At 43.6% G+C, this 17,659-nt stretch overlaps 1 protein-coding gene and 1 pseudogene across 3 annotated transcripts in view; both read right to left on the reverse strand.

The window, feature by feature from the left end:
- LOC147245768 (vesicle-fusing ATPase) overlaps nt 1-17,659 on the reverse strand; it is a 55,543-nt gene that overhangs the window by 17,395 nt on the left and 20,489 nt on the right. For all 3 annotated transcript variants that reach the window (XM_086185639.1, XM_086185638.1, XM_086185637.1), the window contains 10 exons: nt 13,447-13,532; nt 13,047-13,146; nt 12,902-12,941; nt 11,583-11,749; nt 11,351-11,461; nt 8,385-8,460; nt 7,444-7,599; nt 6,642-6,841; nt 6,055-6,220; nt 857-931 (listed from right to left, as the gene is read on the reverse strand). In XM_086185639.1, coding sequence (XP_086041765.1) covers nt 857-931; nt 6,055-6,220; nt 6,642-6,841; nt 7,444-7,599; nt 8,385-8,460; nt 11,351-11,461; nt 11,583-11,749; nt 12,902-12,941; nt 13,047-13,146; nt 13,447-13,532 — 1,177 coding nt within the window. The remainder of the gene's footprint in view (nt 1-856; nt 932-6,054; nt 6,221-6,641; nt 6,842-7,443; nt 7,600-8,384; nt 8,461-11,350; nt 11,462-11,582; nt 11,750-12,901; nt 12,942-13,046; nt 13,147-13,446; nt 13,533-17,659) is intronic.
- On the reverse strand, nt 2,615-4,722 carry LOC147245769 (uncharacterized; annotated as a pseudogene).

Below are 17,659 nucleotides of genomic sequence, written 5' to 3' on the forward strand. Positions count from 1 at the left end.
GCTGTCACGCCGCAAGCAAAACAGCTGAGGAGTGGCTGAAGGAGCGCGTCCTTCCTCCTATGAGCCAGGAAAGCGGATCCAAGTAAACCTCACTGCAGCATTCATACGTTTACAGCTGTCAGACTCCTTCGCACTCTAACACACTCGTGATGACATCCATTAGTGGTGTCCCACTGTCATTCAGTAAGGAAGATAAGTGAAGACAGGTTTATTGAGTGGATGTGGCTGTAATGAGATCACATCGACTGTCAGTGGCTTTGTGTCATATTGAGCAGACTCTGATTTATCCACTGGTTTTTCTTCATATCATTTCAAATTCAAAGTTGTGTCACGTTTGTTTTAATAAAAAAATAAAATAAAATCACAACTGTTATGTGGCAACTGTGGTGGTTTAAATGAGAGTTCAGCAACGTAGCCGACATACAGGCAAAGTTTGAGGGCTGATCGTTCCTGTTTGCTCATTAAAAAAGAGCTCGGTTTGAAATTCGAAGTGTCTTTCAGTCGTACGCATCGTGTCTCATGTGATACTCGTCAGTATGTTCACACACTCACTCTGAATTACAAATATTTCCAATCGCCTGCATGTTGGACTTCACACCACCTGTAGCTGCTAGTACATGTCCCCGGTGTTATCCTCTCTCTGTTCACTGGGGTCAAATCACAACTCAAACAGGATAAATTAGAATACAGATCACAAACAAAAGAATGTCAGACAGCAGAACTAAAATGGAACGGCAGGTAAAAGTAGGTCAGGCGCAGCCCCGACTCAACAAGCAGGAATTCTGGTAACTTTAACTCAAATGTCATGTTGTCGTTTTTAAATAAAGAAACGTGTCAGCGCTCCTGTAACTCTTACCGATTTCCATCTTGACCTCGAACCTGCCAGGCCTCATGAGGGCGTCGTCGATCAGGTCGGGCCTGTTGGTCATACCTGGAGGGGAACGATAGCAATGGAGGGAACGGTGAGAAAGACATAATAATTCAGAAAATTCAGACTCACATTTACTCCATGAAAAACCTGAGAGGAGAAGCCAAACTTGTATGCAGGGTTAAAGGATGTCATACACGCCAAATTAGTACAACTGGTGTTTTTTAACCGATATCTGAAATATTTGTACCACTTATTCAGTCAAAAGAAGATATTTACCGATGTCACAATTAGCTGTATATAAAAACAAGTTTATATAGTTACCTACTGAAAACCCATATAAATATTTTGGCTGTTAAAAATAGTTTTTCTTCATTTCCAAATGTTTTGAAAAGCTCCAACATTTTATATTTACTGTAGTTTTTCCTCGTCATAGGCGACAAAATGATGAGCAAATATGAAGAGACTTGAGCAAAACTGGGCTGATTTAAATGGCAGCCGTCAGTCTGACAGCGCTGCGTTTTAAAAAACGACCAATATCTGATATCGATGGCTGGCCGATGTCATCGAACATCCCTTCATCAAAAGGATTCAGATTCACTGGGTTAATGTTACGTGACACACACACACCTCATTAAACCACAGCTAGTAAGGCCTTAGCTAGTTACAAGAACCTGCTCAGTATACAGTTGTTACGATCACACCGCCGTGCACACAGACCGTTTCCATAGCAACAACACACTTTCCAATGATATTAGCAGAATTTGTTTGCTCATGTAAACTGGCAGAAAGAAAGACACGGATGATGCTGACACAGTGCACTGATCACGAAAGACGGGGGGCTGAAAAAACAAGGATCTGGCACCATTCTTGGCGGCTACAGTGGAAGAAGTGAGGTGCCAGCACCAAATCATGTAAAGAACTGGATTTACCGAATCTGGTGGCCTAGTTCCCAAGCAAAGACAACGTCAGGGACAATGTTTCATCAGCACAGAGACATGGACGCTACCATCCTGGCAGCAGGTTGATGAAGTGGGTCCTCTGGCTTCAGAAGCCTTGCAAGTAACCAGTTCACACAGCTGCAACTTTCTTAATCCGATTAATTCTGCTGCGAATAATTCATGTAATTTTTGCACAAACTGTAGTAGAGCTAATCAGAATCAATCATCTGACTGATATGTGGACTGAACTGAAAGCCTTGTATGAACAGACCCTTCCACATCAGGGCCTGACCAACACATCAGCCCTTACCGGCCCATCACGGATTTCTCACAGTGACATGCATGTTTCACATATGTGCTGATATGCACTTCTACAACACATAAAATACTGAAAAAACAACGCCAACCGTGATTTAAAAGTGGTGTAACGTTGTGTGTCCTGCAGAGGGCACTCCAGCGGCTGCGCCCTGAGTAATTTATTATTATATTTTGATCTTTATTAAAAACTATGCATAAGCATTTAAATAAAGTAACTTATTTTCTTTCAGAAATCAACCTTCTACCTCTATGTAGTCATATTAGTAGAACCTTGTTGCACAGTGAACACACAAAGTCTTATTTTCAGGCCAGCATCAGCAGCATCAGCACATCAGTTGGTGGTGATTATTTCTGCTCTACAGTCGCGATCAAGCTCAAAAAGCCCAAATGCATGTAAGAACTGGAGCTATCAGGAGACTACATTTAAATTAATGTATATCTTACGTCAAGTCCATTTTTATTTCTCTTCTCCTTTCGGCTTTTCCCTTCAGGGGTCGCCACAGCAACTCAATTGCCTCCATCTAACCCTATCTTCTGCATCCTCTTCTCTCACACCAACTACCTTCATGTCCTCTTTCACTACATCCATAAACCTCCGCTTTGGTCTTCCTCTAGGCCTCCTGCCTGGCAGTTCAAAACTCAGCATCCTTCTACCAATATATTCACAATCTCTCCTCTGGACATGTCCAAACCATCTCAGTCGGGCCTCTCTGACTTTATCCCCAAAGCATCTAACATGTGCTGTCCCTCTGATGGACTCATTCCTGATCCTGTCCATCCTGGTCACTCCCAAAGAGAACCTCAACATCTTCATCTCTGCTACCTCCAGCTCTGCCTCCTGTCTTTTCCTCAGTGACACTGTCTCTAGACCAAACAACATCGCTGGTCTCACCACAGTTTTGTACACCCTTCCTTTCATTTTAGCTGGAACTCTTTTATCACACATCACACCTGACACTTTTCTCCACCCGTTCCAACCTGCCTGCACACGCTTCTTCACCTCTTTTCCACACTCTCCATTGCTCTGGACTGTTGACCCTAAGTACTTAAAATCCTCCACCTTCTTTATCTCTTCTCCCTGTAACCTCACTCTTCCACTTGGGTCCCTCTCATTCACACACATGTACTCCGTCTTGCTGCAGTTAACCTTCATTCCTCTCCTTTCCAGGGCATACCTCCACCTCTCTGGCTTCTCCTCCACCTGTTCCCTGCTCTCACTACAGATCACAATGTCATCTGCAAACATCATAGTCCATGGAGATTCCTGTCTAACGTCGTCTGTCAGCCTGTCCATCACCATAGCGAACAAGAAGGGGCTCAGAGCTGATCCCTGACGCAGTCCCACCTCCACCTTGAACTCCTCTGTTACACCTACAGCACACCTCACCACTGTCTTACAGCCCTCATACATGTCCTGCACCGCTCTAACATACTTCTCTGCCACTCCAGACTTCCTCATACAGTGCCACAGTTCCTCTCTGGGCACCCTGTCATAATCTTTCTCTAGATCTACAAAGACACAATGCAGCTCCCTCTGACCTTCTCTGTACTTCTCTATCAACATCCTCAAAGCAAATACTGCATCTGTAGTACTCTTTTTTGGCATGAAATCATACTGCTGCTCACAAACGCTCACTTCTGCCCTTAGTCTAGCTTCCACGACTCTCTCCCATAACTTCATTGTATGGCTCATCAACTTTATTCCTCTGGAGCTGCCACAACTCTGCACATCTCCCTTGTTCTTAAAAATCGGCACCAGCACACTTCTCCTCCATTCCTCAGGCATCTTCTCACTATCTAAGATCCTGTTGAACAACCCAGTCAGAAACTCTACTGCCACCTCTCCTAGACATACCTTCCATACCTCCACAGGTATATCATCAGGACCAAGTGCCTTTCCACTCTTCATCCTCTTCAGTGCCCTCCTCACTTCATCCTTACTAATCTTTGCTACTTTCTGGTCCACAACAGTCACCTCTTCTACTCTTCGTTCTCTCTCATTTTCCTCATTCATCAACTCTTCAAAGTACTCTTTCCATCTTCCCATCACACTACTGGCACCTGTCATTACCATTCCATCCCTATCCTTAATCACCCTAACCTGCTGCACGTCCTTCCCATCTCTGTCTCTCTGCCTCGCCAACCTGTATAGATCAGTCTCTCCCTCCTTACTGTCCAACCTAGCATACAAGTCATCGTAAGCCCCTTGTTTGGCCTTTGCCACCTCTACTTTCACCTTACGCTGCATCTCCCTGTACTCCTGTCTACTCTTTCAGTCCTCTCAGTGTCCCACTTCTTCTTAGCTAACCTCTTTCTCTGTATACACTCCTGCACCTCCTCATTCCACCACCAAGTCTCCTTATCTGCTTTCCTTCCAGATGACACACCGAGTACTCTCCTACCTGTCTCCCTGATCACATTAGCTGTAGTTGTCCAGTCATCTGGAAGCACCTCCTGTCCACCCAGAGCCTGTCTCAACTCCTTCCTAAAAGTTATGCAACACTCTTCCTTTTTCAACTTCCACCACTTCGTCCTCTGCTCTGCCTTTGCCCTCTTCATCTTCCTCACCACCAGAGTCATCCTACACACCACCATCATATGCTGTCTGGCTACACTCTCACCTACCACTACTTTGCAGTCACTGATCTCCTTCAGATTACACCGTCTACACAAGATGTAGTCTACCTGTGTGCTCCTACCTCCACTCTTATAGGTCACCCTATGTTCCTGCCTCTTCTGGAAGAAAGTATTCACTACAGCCATTTCCATCCTTTTCGCAAAGTCAACCACCATCTGTCCTTCTGCGTTCCTATCCTGGATACCAAACCTGCCCATCACTTCCTCATCATTTCTGTTTCCTGCACCAACATGTCCATTGAAGTCTGCACCAATGACAACTCTCTCACTTCTAGGGATGCTCTGCATCACTTCATCAAGGTCCGACCAGAATTTCTCCTTCTCCTCCAGCTCACATCCTACCTGTGGGGCATACCCACTGACAACATTGAACATCACACCTTCAATTTCTAGCTTCAGACTCATCCCTCTATCTGACACTCTTTTTACCTCCAGGACATTCCTAACAAACTCCTCCTTCAAGATAACTCCTACTCCATTTCTCTTCCAATCTACACCATGATAGAACAACTTGCACCCTGCTCCTAAACTTCTAGCCTTGCTGCCTTTCCACTTGGTCTCCTGGACACACAGTATGTCTACCTTCCTCCTCTGCATCATGTCAATCAACTCTCTACCTTTTCCTGTCATAGTTCCAACATTCAAAGTCCCTACTCTCTGTCCTAGGCTCTTGGCGTTCCTCTTCTCTCTCTTCCTACGAACACACCTTCCTCCTCTCCTTCTTCGAGCAACAGTAGTCCAATTTCCACCGGCACCCTGTTGGTGAACAGCACCGATGGCGGTCGTTGTTAACCCGGGCCTCGACCGATCCGGTATAGAAGTCATAGATTCGCATGTTTGATTTGGCCAAAGTTTTACGTCGGATGCCCTTCCTGACACAACCCTATGTATTTATCCGGGCTTGGGACCAGCACAATGATGACACTGGCTTGTGCCCCCCTTGCAGCTACATTACAAGTCCATTTTTATTTCTATAGGGCATTTACAGACGGCTGAGCAGCACCAGAGTGCTTCACATTGAAGCGCAATAAAGACAGGAATGAATTACGGCAAAAGGAAAAGGGTTAAAAGACATTGACTGAAAGAGATTAGATAAAATAAAAAGGTCATTTAAAAGGTAACACAGCAGCAACTGAAAAAGCAGACCTTAACCACAGGCAAGTGAGAAGGATGGGTCTTCAAACGGGACTTAACAATGATCAGCATCTCATGACAGGAAAATAAAAAACTCCTAGAAAAGGCCACAGGTTGAAGTGATGTGCCAGGGCGCTCCACCCTGATGCCACTCACCAATGACCAGGATGTTGTTGAGTTGCTCCACACCATCGATCTTGGACAGGAGCTGGTTGACCACAGTGTCGTGCACGCCGGTGCTGCTGGCGCCCGTGCCTCTCTGCTTGCAGATGGCATCCAGCTCATCAAAGATAATAATATGGAGGCCGCTGTTGGCTCCCAGCTGGTGATAGGTTGAGATCAAAATGTCCAATCATCTTTTGTTTTTTAAATACATATATATCTATACATATATATATATATATACACATATATATACATATATATATATATATACACACACACACATATATATTCATATATATACATATATATATACATATATATATATATGTATATACACACACACACACACACACATATATATACACACATATATACACACACACATATATATATATATATACATACATATACACAAACATTTTTCAAAGCAAAGAGCATTTGATTTTGTACTGACGCAGCAATAACTTGTGTGTCTGCATATGAAGAAAGAAAAAGAAAATTCAAATTTTGCATTCCTGGTTTTTGATTTTCTTCGATCTAACTGAGTATTTCGTATCGTTTCGTGATGGATCACTCACCCTCTTCTGCTCCTCCTCTGCTTCAGCGAACAGTTTGCGGATGTTGGCCTCAGACTCTCCCACATACTTATTGAGGATTTCTGGGCCGTTGACAATCTTTGGCTCGCGTGCGTTGAGCATTTTACCAATCTGCCTGGCCATGAGTGTCTTACCACAGCCAGGAGGGCCAAACAGCAAGATGCCCTTCACGTGTTTGCAACCTGTGGTGGTGGGGAAAAAAAACAGAGGAGAAGGGGGAGGAGGACAGGATAAAGCAGGGACAGAGATGGACTACATCGAGAAAAAATATGATGACATGTTGTTGAAATAGTTCTCTGTAATTATGTAACCATGGCAACGTGATCCAGATTAATAAAACTGATTTGTGAAAGCAGTGTTGAATGTATATTGTTGACGTACCCTGGTTCCAAAGCATCTGGTTATATGGTTTTGATTTGTATATAAACTTGGAATAGTTGATTATGTTTAGATGTTGTGAGTGTGTGTGTGTGTGTGTGTGTGTGTGAGGGGGGGGGGGTTATATTTGCATGTATTGCAACAGGAGTATGTTAAACTGTGACTGATTACCTGTTTGTTTGCTTTTCACTCATCCATTTTATGATCCTCAAAATAGAAATAAAAAACTCATTCAACAACTAACTGAGCCCTAAATGGTTTGACACCTATCGTACGCAGCGCTGCAGAGCGCCTGTCTCACATGTCAAAAACATGGAGACCATGCAAAGATAGTGAAAGGAGAATAAGAGCAAGAACAGCATCTTAGATTGCCAGAAATGGCATAAAATGAGGAAAAGTTTCTCACCCATCTGTTCAACGATGTCCGGGGGGAAGACTCTGGAAGCAAAGGCTCTGCGGAAAATATCAGAGAATTCCTTATCCAAACCGCCGATTCCCATCTTCTCAAAGTTCCAGTCGGGGTTGATGATGGTCTGCCGTGCCTCCTTGGTCTTTGCCTTGCCTGTAAAGTGCAGAGACGTACGGAAGTGTTGATGAGGAGTTATTTATTCATTTGTACAGGATGCATCCGCCTGTTTAAGACCACATGGTAACAAAAGGCTTGATATTGACATGTCAGGAAAACTAGAGAGGTGAATGTTCAGACAAGAAGAAAGATGAATGAGAGCCTGATGATGAGGAAGCATAAGAAAGCCACTGTACATCAGTGATTTTATGAACATGACTGTCGTGAAACGTGGTGTGTTTTCACTGCCATCTTGTGGAGGGATTGAATAAGGGCCAGTGTGACTGAAAAGATGGCTAAATCAGTCCCTGCTGTGTCACCTCCTGGTATCGAAAATCATTTGCACACTTTTCCTTGTAATATGGACAGGTTTTTATCCACTCCTGCGTCAAATGCAGTAGACGTGAGTATTTATCAGCTCTGGTTCGCATTTATGTGAACAAAAACACAGATAAACGTGGGATTTGCCACCAGTCGCATACGACAAGCAGCCGGAGCTCCACCATCGACAACCACGGTGGCAACAAAAGCTCGTCACCTCTGCCAGTAACGTTTTAACAAACGGCGATGGTGGGGTTTCCTCTGCGTTCTGGTGAATTCACTATTTTTGTGACGGTGAACGGGATGTGCCAGGAAACAAAGACAAAGAACGACAACAACTCGTCTACCTCTGAAGGTATGTGCAGTGAGAAAGGGGCGAAATCATTGGTTGTCCAGGTGTTGGGTCACATGACACTGTGGGGACATCAGTTACCTTTAAGGGAGAAATTAAATAAACGTACCGACGAGTGTGAGAGATGAACTCTCTGCCTTCTCAAAAATCACCTGGCTGTTGCCGACCATCAGTCCAATATCAATCTGCCAAAGAGAACAGAGCATATTTAGACAAAAGTTTTATGCAGTAGGTAAAAAAACAACAACAAAACACAGGCAATGACAGAGTTGCACCTCGACAACAGAAGCAAATCATTTTTTCCCTCATTTTTCAGACATTTCCCTCGATGTCTGTGGTGTTTCCTACACGGGGCCCTATTCAAGCAATCTATGGCGTCAGGTTGACGGTGCAATACATGAGCCAGGGGTTTGGGCGTGTTCAGCCTCATCTTGATATTTTGAGGGTGTGTAATCAGAGCGGCGAGCGCGGCTAAAGAGTAAGTCATTAGACACCAATCAGAGTGTCCTTGTGTCATTCCCTTTAAAGCCCAAGTTGTGCCAAGACTCGGTGTGTCTCTTTCAGTGGCGCATGCATTTCAAATTAGGAAAAGTGAGCACTTGTACTTGATGTAACTGAGCTCCTCATGCACCTGGTGGTGAAAAGGGGAAGGTGCACAAGCGCGTCAAATAGGTTAGTAGGGGGAATCCACTCAAGCTACTGCAGCCTGGAGGGGGTGGTGGCCATTGTTTTGAGCATCAATAAAACCTGAGTGCATTGCCTGGCATCTGCTCATGCGCCCTTTAATCAGCACCACTGAGCAAAGACCAGCTTCTTCTTGGTCTATGGCGAAAAAATTTTCTGGTGTCGCAAAACAGCAATGTGCCATGGCACTCAAATACAAAATGCCTGAGTGCAGGCGCCGTGCAGGTTCATTTCTTAGTGAAGAAGAGGGTCCCTAGTGTGTTCAGTAAGATATTGTATTTTCAGCAATTATACCTTGGGAGCAAATGACCGTTTTTATTTTTCCTTTTGTGTGTTTTAGTGTCAGTTGCATTTGTGGACTTCGATTGCGTTTCTCTTCAAGAATGTCTTCATCTGCTGTTGTCTTTCCTCCAGAGACCATGTCAAAGTGTCCTTGAGCAAGATACTGAACCCCTAATTGCTCCTGATGAGTAGGATGGTGCCCTGCCTCCGCCATCAATGTGTGCGCGTGCGTGTGAGTGTGTGTGTGTGTATATATGAGGCCATATTGTACTGTAGAAACAGTCCATTTCCCATTTCATTGCTGCGTAATCTCATCTGCAGCCTGCTCCATAGCTTGGGTTTCAGCTGTGAATTAGAATTTGCCAAAGGATTTGTTTCACCATACTAATTTGATTGATGTCATGCAATCCTGGAGAACAACAGTCCATGCACCACCATACTGGCAGTTCAAGTGATTGACAGGCATAGGATGCTGGCACAGCCTGCCACAGAGCAGTCAAGGGCATGAATTGGGGAGAACATTCTATCAGATTCTGAAAGATCTGGACGGACAACAGAACTGGATAACTGCCATAAAACATGCTAAAAGTAAGCAGAAGAAAGGGGAGTAACGTGAACCCACAGAAACTTCATGTCAAATGCAGGATTAAACGCTCCCTAGCCTAAATATCTTACATTATACTTACTGTTATACCAATGTGACGAACCCGAAGGGACACTTCCCCTTCTAGTGATGAGCCTGCTGTTTTTAGCCAGCAAACTCCAATGCAGAAAATTAATCACAAAGCCAAATTGTGTCCATTTGTACCCTCAAAGCTTTTACAGGCTTTGAGAGACTCTGGTGAGGGGAAGTTGACCAGGTAACTGTAAAAATCTCAATAATGCAGGTCCGAACTTCTGTCTGCTCCAGCTGTTTATCGATCAGGTTTTGTAATCTATTATTCAATATCTGTGAGTGTGCCAATGTCGCTGACACTGGTGACATTCTTTTTGGCTTAGATTCTTCCTGCCTACATGGCAGTGTAAAAAATTTGAGTCCAGTATTGAGCTTTGTAGGAACCATGCAACATGGGAGTGACACCATATACATGACTGTCATCACCAGTGAGATGCAGCGCTCTTTACTTGGCGTTTAATGATGATTGTCAAAAATTTGATGAGGGTTTGAATGTATGGAATGTAAGGAACATGCATCTTGATCAAATTTACCAGGAACGTGTGGTCCCTAGGACGTGGCTTCATGGAACAAAGGGGTTCTCGAGTTTCAGCTGCAGCCTAAAGTCCAAGCAAGATCATGCAACCTGGCCAATAACGTATGTAAAGCTTGTTAAATGCTGTGATACGAATCACGCTTTTGTTACCCAAGCCATAAGCTAACTCTAGCTAAACGCTGATGCTAACTGCTACTTCATGCAAACTGCTAACAAGGGTAGGACCCTGTTACGTCGGGTAAAAGCTGTCCAAATCAACCTTATAAGTGAACACGTCGTCACTGTGACCCAAAACCTGACATTTGTTCATTTTTTTTCAGTGAGCTTTTCAGATGAAACGAGCCAATCGGATATGGCCGCAGACGCTACCACTCGCGTTAGCATGTTCACCCCTGCCAAAAAAAAAGCTTGTTCCTGCAGCCTAAACATGGTGGGTGAAATAAAAAACTGTGAGTATTCAGTCAGTCAAAAATATTCAGCACTGCTGGCCTCACCCCCAAATTATGTGAACCTTTGGAAAGTACCCCTGAGTAGGGTATTTTCTAGGACCCACTTACTTGTTACTAGATGCATTTTATCATGGCGGTATGTGCAATGTTCTTGATTTTGATGTTTTTATGTAAGGCGTCTATATATGCGCAGCTTGGCCCTGTCTCCAGGACAAATTTCTCCCAAGGGAGACAAATAAAGAAAACTTTGAAGTAAATCTATACCATGGTTATCGTTTCCTATTTTGTGAGGAAAGTTCCTGCGGTCAAATTGCACCTCAAGAAACACCATAGCTTTACGGCACCCATCTGATGTGTCACAAATATCCTCTTATTTGTCAGGAGCAACAGATTTACAGACCGATCATAGTTTAGTCACATTACAGCCTTTTGTGATTGCTCTAAGGTACCTTCTGCTGTTTCTTCCCAGAGGCTGGTTCCCCTTTGAGAATACTGGCATCCATTGCCTCAATATCCTTCACCATCAAGCCAAACAGCTTGTCGCAGAAACTGAAAACTAACTAAGAGACGGGGAGAGAGAGAGAGAGAAGTGAGCAGATGAAACAAAAACCTGTGAAGAGGAACGGCAGGATATTCTTCATATGACTGTGAGCCTAGATGTTGAGGCCAGTGGAGACAAACCTGCTGTGTGACAGAGAAGGCCTGATTGTTGAACTGTTGGATGAACTCGGCAGCCATCTTGTCTGAGTCATAGGGAGAGGAGTCAGTGCTCTTCTTCTGCAGGAAGTCGATTTCGATTGTCATGGCACCGATGCACTGCTTGGACTTGTCAAAGTTGTAGTTGGCCACTGAGAGCACAGATTTACAACAAAATAATTCCTAAAAGGTTCTTTGTGTGACAGTCCAAGAAAACAAAGAGAATACCTTTTAAATAATCATTTAAAGATTAAAAGAATCAAGTTAAATCTAGTCAGAGACAAAGGGATACCATTGCTGGTAAATAAGCTGTAATTTAATGAAATCTAAGTATTTAGACATGCCAGGCTGACCAGGTTTTGGAATCCTCAGGGTGACCCCTCAGTTTTCTGTTGCACCAGCAGCTTGTCCCTGGTCTCAGCTCAGGTGGTCTTAACTTGCCAAGTCTTACCTAATCATTGCACTCATATCACCATCTAGGCTTGAGGCTCCTTCCCGTCAAGACCTGCCGTAAGTCTTGCACACTGGTTTTAGATTGTGTGCCAGCGATGTATGTTGCTAGGCAACAGTTATAATTTCCCAGGCATGCATTTGGATGTGCATCACTAAGACATCACCATCAAGAAGACTAATTTAAATTTTTGTTGGTAGTGTAATCAAGTGGCAAGAGAGGTATATCTCGCCCAGACCAAACCTCAACCTGGGTCCAAACTTGTATCCCATCAAATACCGACATGTATATATAATATATACATATATACATATAAACATACACCTATAACGCTACATTTCTTTATGGTTCTGGCCACTCCAAACAAGCTGTTTCCATGGAGATTCTTTCATTTCTAATGCCTGGGGGACTGTGTCGATGCTCTATGAGAAAAAAATAATAAAACTACCACAACGTAACAGAGACAGGTCGTGCAGTGATGTTGGTGACTTGTGCATGGACGCTGTGGTGACTGGTCTGTGTGGCTGCTCCAGCTGATTGCAATGCTAATTGACTGTTCATGAACAGACTCAGCGTGCTTCAGGCAGGGCATGGCAATGGGAACATTGATTTGCTCCTGGAATAACCAACTTCCAGAGACAGAAAAAACAAGTAGGCTCATATCTTTCCAAAAACCAGCATTGTCAGAGCAAAACTGTCAGACATAGCTTTTAGCATTTACGGGGTCCTAGCATTCCGATAGCTTGTACCTACAACATACTCTGCAGATAAGATTTAAAAATTAGCTCTGCAAGATTGACACACTGGAAATTCTACATGAATCATGCATCAGTCAAACAGAGGAAATCTATACCTTCCACCTCCTGGCCAATGGAGAGACCGGCCCATTTTCGCTGCAAAGGGGAAAAAAAACAAACACTGAACATCTTGTCAACAGCTAGTAATTAAGAATGTGTGTGTGTGTGTGTGTGTGTGTGTGTGTGTGTGTGTGTGTGTACCTGCGGCAAGCTGAAGGCGATTGTTCCGGGTGCCACAGTGTGGTGGGTCTTCACTGTGAATGCAAACTTGTGGTTGGGTGTGGTCTTCACAGTCACGTGTCTGTTGAGAGACAGTTGTGATGAAACACTCAATTCATCCATTTTCTATATCACTTATCTTTTAAGGTTCATGTGGTGGGGGGGGGGGGGTGGCAAAGATTTGTTGTTTTACTAAGATTTAGTGCTGCACTGAGCAAATAGCAAGGTATGACACTATAAATCAAGTAGCCTCTCGTCAGACCTGCTAAATACATAATGATGAGGTGAAAAGGTGAGCAGGTGGATGAATGAGTTAAGAGACCTTTTGGGTTCTGTATGCATTGATGAAATCAGTGGTGAAGAAGTGACCGTGACTACTCACTGTCCTGACTGCAGATCCTTCTCGCTCACCACGGCGCAATTTGTCAGCGACAGCTCATCTGTCGGGCATCGCGCCGCTTGCATTGTCTGTGAAGAGAACACCAGAGAAGAGGGGCGGAGGAGAAAAGGAGAGGTATTTAAGCACTTTTTTCTATCAGACTTTCAACAAAATGTCCCACTCTTTACGTTTCAACCTCTACTGGGATCATGTTGGCTGAGCCTGAGTCCTCCATGCGCACGAAGGCGGAAAACCACACAGATTCAAAACAAAACTAAAAGTATACCTCACGTTTGTTTTAAACTTTGATGTGGAATATGATTTTTAAAACCTTGTCACAAAGCTAAATCCTATTAGTTTAGTATATTTGGAGCATGATGCATCCAGAATATCAAAGGGTGAGCCAGACTAAAGCTGAGCTGTAGCCTGACATAATATCTACTGCAGAAATACAGAGGAATCCTCCTGCAGGAGCGGCCGTGACGCTTTTCAGTTGTCTATTATGTTGAAGGCCTTTCCTCAGACAAAGCCTGGAATAAACCCCCCACACCCCTTTGTTTACTTGTTTCGCATCACTAATTTGCAGAATGCCATGACAGCCAAATATTGCTGTTCTTCCTGCCTTCACATCACTCCAAATACTCAAAAAAAGCCAGTCCTGCAACAGCTACTCACTCTGACTGTACGAGAGAGAGTGTCAGTAAACTGTATCACTACGACCTGACATAAGAATAAGCTCACATTCTGACAGCACATTCTATTCACAGATCACCTTCAAAACATTCAAGTGCAATGTAGCACAAGGTAAGACACAAGAAAATAAAGTGTCCGTTTGTACGGTCTTGCAGTATTTGGAATGCATGGGTGTCGTTATTTGTGCACGAGTCCCTTCATGAACATTGGTGTATTTTCGTATCTGTCACATATTACACATGCTGTAAGCGGGGGAAAAGTGGCTGTACTCCCTTGTTCACATATTTACATGTAACAGCATCAGCAAATCAAGATCACACCTACAAATGCTAAGATTCTAGCAGATCTCACACAACGTAAATGTCCACTGTTTGCCAAATTGTTACCTGAATAGTTTACAATAATAACAAGTTTGAATACTCGCTCCAGATGACTCCATGGTACTTGTGAAGTGATTCTGGCTCGTATTTAAAAAGGAGAAAAGTGAGTTTGTGTTTATCCATCTGTATTGATTGATAATAGCTAAGTGGAGTGATACAGAGAAGTGAGGGTGTGATGCATCAAGTAACTGAATTGAGTCAGTGAGAGGTTTAGCAGAATCCAATCGAATTATGATCCACACCCTATTTTTGTTTGAAAAACATCTAAATTATATATTTTATATATATATATATATTATTAGGGCTGTCACTTTAATGCATTAATTAGATTCATTAATTACTCCTCAAATTAACGCGTTATAAAAAGCACCGCACGATTAATTATAGCACACTTGAGTGGCAATCGAATGCCAAGTTTACCCTGACACCAGCATTTTAAACTTGGCCCACTGAAGGACCCGTACTTGGCAGTGGCGCGTCCCTTCACACACGCGTCGCTGGCCAAAGTGCCTGTTTGAGGCTCCGCCTTAAGACGCCTGACTGAGGTTTTATTCAATCACCAATGATAATGTGGATTTCAAACCTTCTCTTCTTAGTGTACTCATTTGATCAGCCATGCACTACAATTTTGTAAAGTCCTAGAATTCAAATTCTTTATTTGGGGACTTTAAGCAGACATGAGATTAAAATGTGATTAATTCAATTAATTACAAGTCCTGTAATTAATTAGATTATTTTTTAATCGCCTGACAGCACTAATTATTGTTATTACTATGTTGATTATTATTATACCCATACTATCGTGCAGCTATGGGGATGCTGCTTTTGCTACTCTACATGATGATCATTCACCTCTCCTGAAAGTGTTTGAAACGCCTTTCCGGGGGCCCAAAGTCCACTTCAGCAATCCCTAATGTACTCTCAATGATGTGCTACAGTATGAGAAGTACAAGTATTTGTATTGACTACAAGCAACGTGATACCTGAGGCGAACATGAATAACTGTGTCAGAAGAATCAGCACCAGCAAGCTTTCAGCATAGCTGGAGGAGGTGAGGAAGCGAACCCGAACTGTGTCTGATGGCTGCCTGAGCACCATCACTGCCAGATGGACTGAGATAAACACACTGGCTGTAATTTTTGGAATCACTTCACATGTTGGACAAACAAAAATTATGAAAAGGAAACAAATCAGGACAGGAGATTTAGGGACAATATTGTTTTAATCTGCACAAAATAATGTTGCGTGTAATTGTCCTTTGCTATTACGCAGCTACTATAAGACAAGTCTGAATTATTACTGGGTTGAAAATAACTCATAACAAAATGAAAAGGTATGAAGTACTAACATACCATTGCTCCTGTTCAAGCTGACACGTCGACACCACTTACAAGTACAATAGAGCAATCACATCTGCAGCAAAAATGAAATCGCCAAAATGTCACATTAACCATGAGGTTCCGCAGATTCAGAGATTCCAATGCACAGCACTGCAGCCTGAGCACAGACAGTGGTAACCATGGTAACTGCATTAAGCATCCAACAATGCCTGCGAGGATAAATCAGTCCTGTAGCTGCTGGCTGATTTCTCGCCGCAGGCTTGAAAGACATTCCACACAGAGGCAGCTCAGGTGTCTCTGCTACAGCCACGGTAGTGAAGAGGAGCAGGACAGTGAGTGAAGGTCTCTGCTTATTTTAGCCCTGACACACAAGCAAGTTCACTGCCATCCTTTAACTAAAGTTATGATATGATTTCATGCCTAAATATTACTACTCCGTTTGTTGTGAAAGCAAAGACACCTGAGAGTAACATTATTTGCATGACATTTCCTTTCCTGCGGTGTGTGATAATTCATCACAAGCAAACACTCAGGCAATTACCCGCCAGTGTCATAGCAACGCTAACTCAACACACCATTCATGAGTTTTATTTCATGGCACAATAGAACGGAAATGCTTTCAGCTTCAGCAGCAGTCTCCCGATTAGAAACGTGATGACACAGAAATATCTTTTTCCAAAAATCATGACCTTATTGGACACTGGCAAGGAGAACACATTGTGATTTGGTCTTTGTACAGATACAAAATATTTAGTGCTCAATAATGGGAACTACTTTTGAAAACTGCTCACCATTCACTTCAAGTGAGCGAGTAGATAATGACAGAATATTCATTTTGGGTGAGCTGCTCCTTCCATATGATGCTGTTGCAGACTTTCTGTCTGTACCTCCAACTCAGACTGAGTTCCAGTGCCCTGCTGCCCCTCTATTTCCTCGGCGCAAGTGGACTGTTACAGCCTGGCAGCAGAAACAAGCCATCCTCACATAAAATCAAGCTCCTTCTCATTGGTGTTTTTAGTTGATCACAAAAACTCTTCCATGCCTATTTTTGCATCGATTAGACGGACAACAATCGCTTAATAAGTGTCGCTCATTGGCCATCAAAAACTGTCAAAATGACCTTAACTAATTAACAGGGTGAGCCACTTCACATTATGTGACTCTCCTCATGTGTGTTATTATTGATAACTAGTTGTTATTGTTTGCTGGGCCCCCCGACCCTCTGTCCTCGTCTTTCTCCATTCAGATTGTTTACGTCCCCATCTGTCCATCACTCTCCTCCTTTCTCTCCCTCCTTACCTCTGTATATCTGTCTTTCTCCATTATGTCTTTGTCTCTGTCCCCCTCTCCTGCTCTCTTCCTCCCAGACATCACACGTGCATTCCCCTTGAGCCTGGATCTGCTCTACGTTCCTGCTTCTTAAAAGGAAGGTTTTCGTTGCAGGATGTGCTTGCTGATGGAGAATTGTTGGACAGGCCATCCTTTTATACACTCCCCCTTAATCACAGGTGCAGGTGCTGTGTATCAAATGTAACCTGACTTGAGGAGAAGTGGCAGTAGCTAGGGACTGGCGTGGGATCATCCTCACTTTCCTCGTTCTGTGTGTCTCTCTCCTTCCACCTGTGTGTCTCTCTCCTTCCACCTGTCTGCGCCTCTCCACTGACCTGTGTGTCTCTCTCCTCCCACCTGTCAGTGCCTCTCCACTGACCTGTGTGTCTCTCTCCTCCCACCCGTCTGTGCCTCTCCACTGACCTGTGTGTCTCTCTCCTTCCACCTGTGTGTCTCTCTCCTTCCACCTGTCTG

Source organism: Aulostomus chinensis, chromosome 18 (genome assembly GCF_037954235.1).
Source record: "Aulostomus chinensis isolate RoL2024-O1b breed Wild chromosome 18, RoL_Achi_v1.0, whole genome shotgun sequence".
NCBI classification, from domain to species: Eukaryota; Metazoa; Chordata; class Actinopteri; order Syngnathiformes; family Aulostomidae; genus Aulostomus; species Aulostomus chinensis.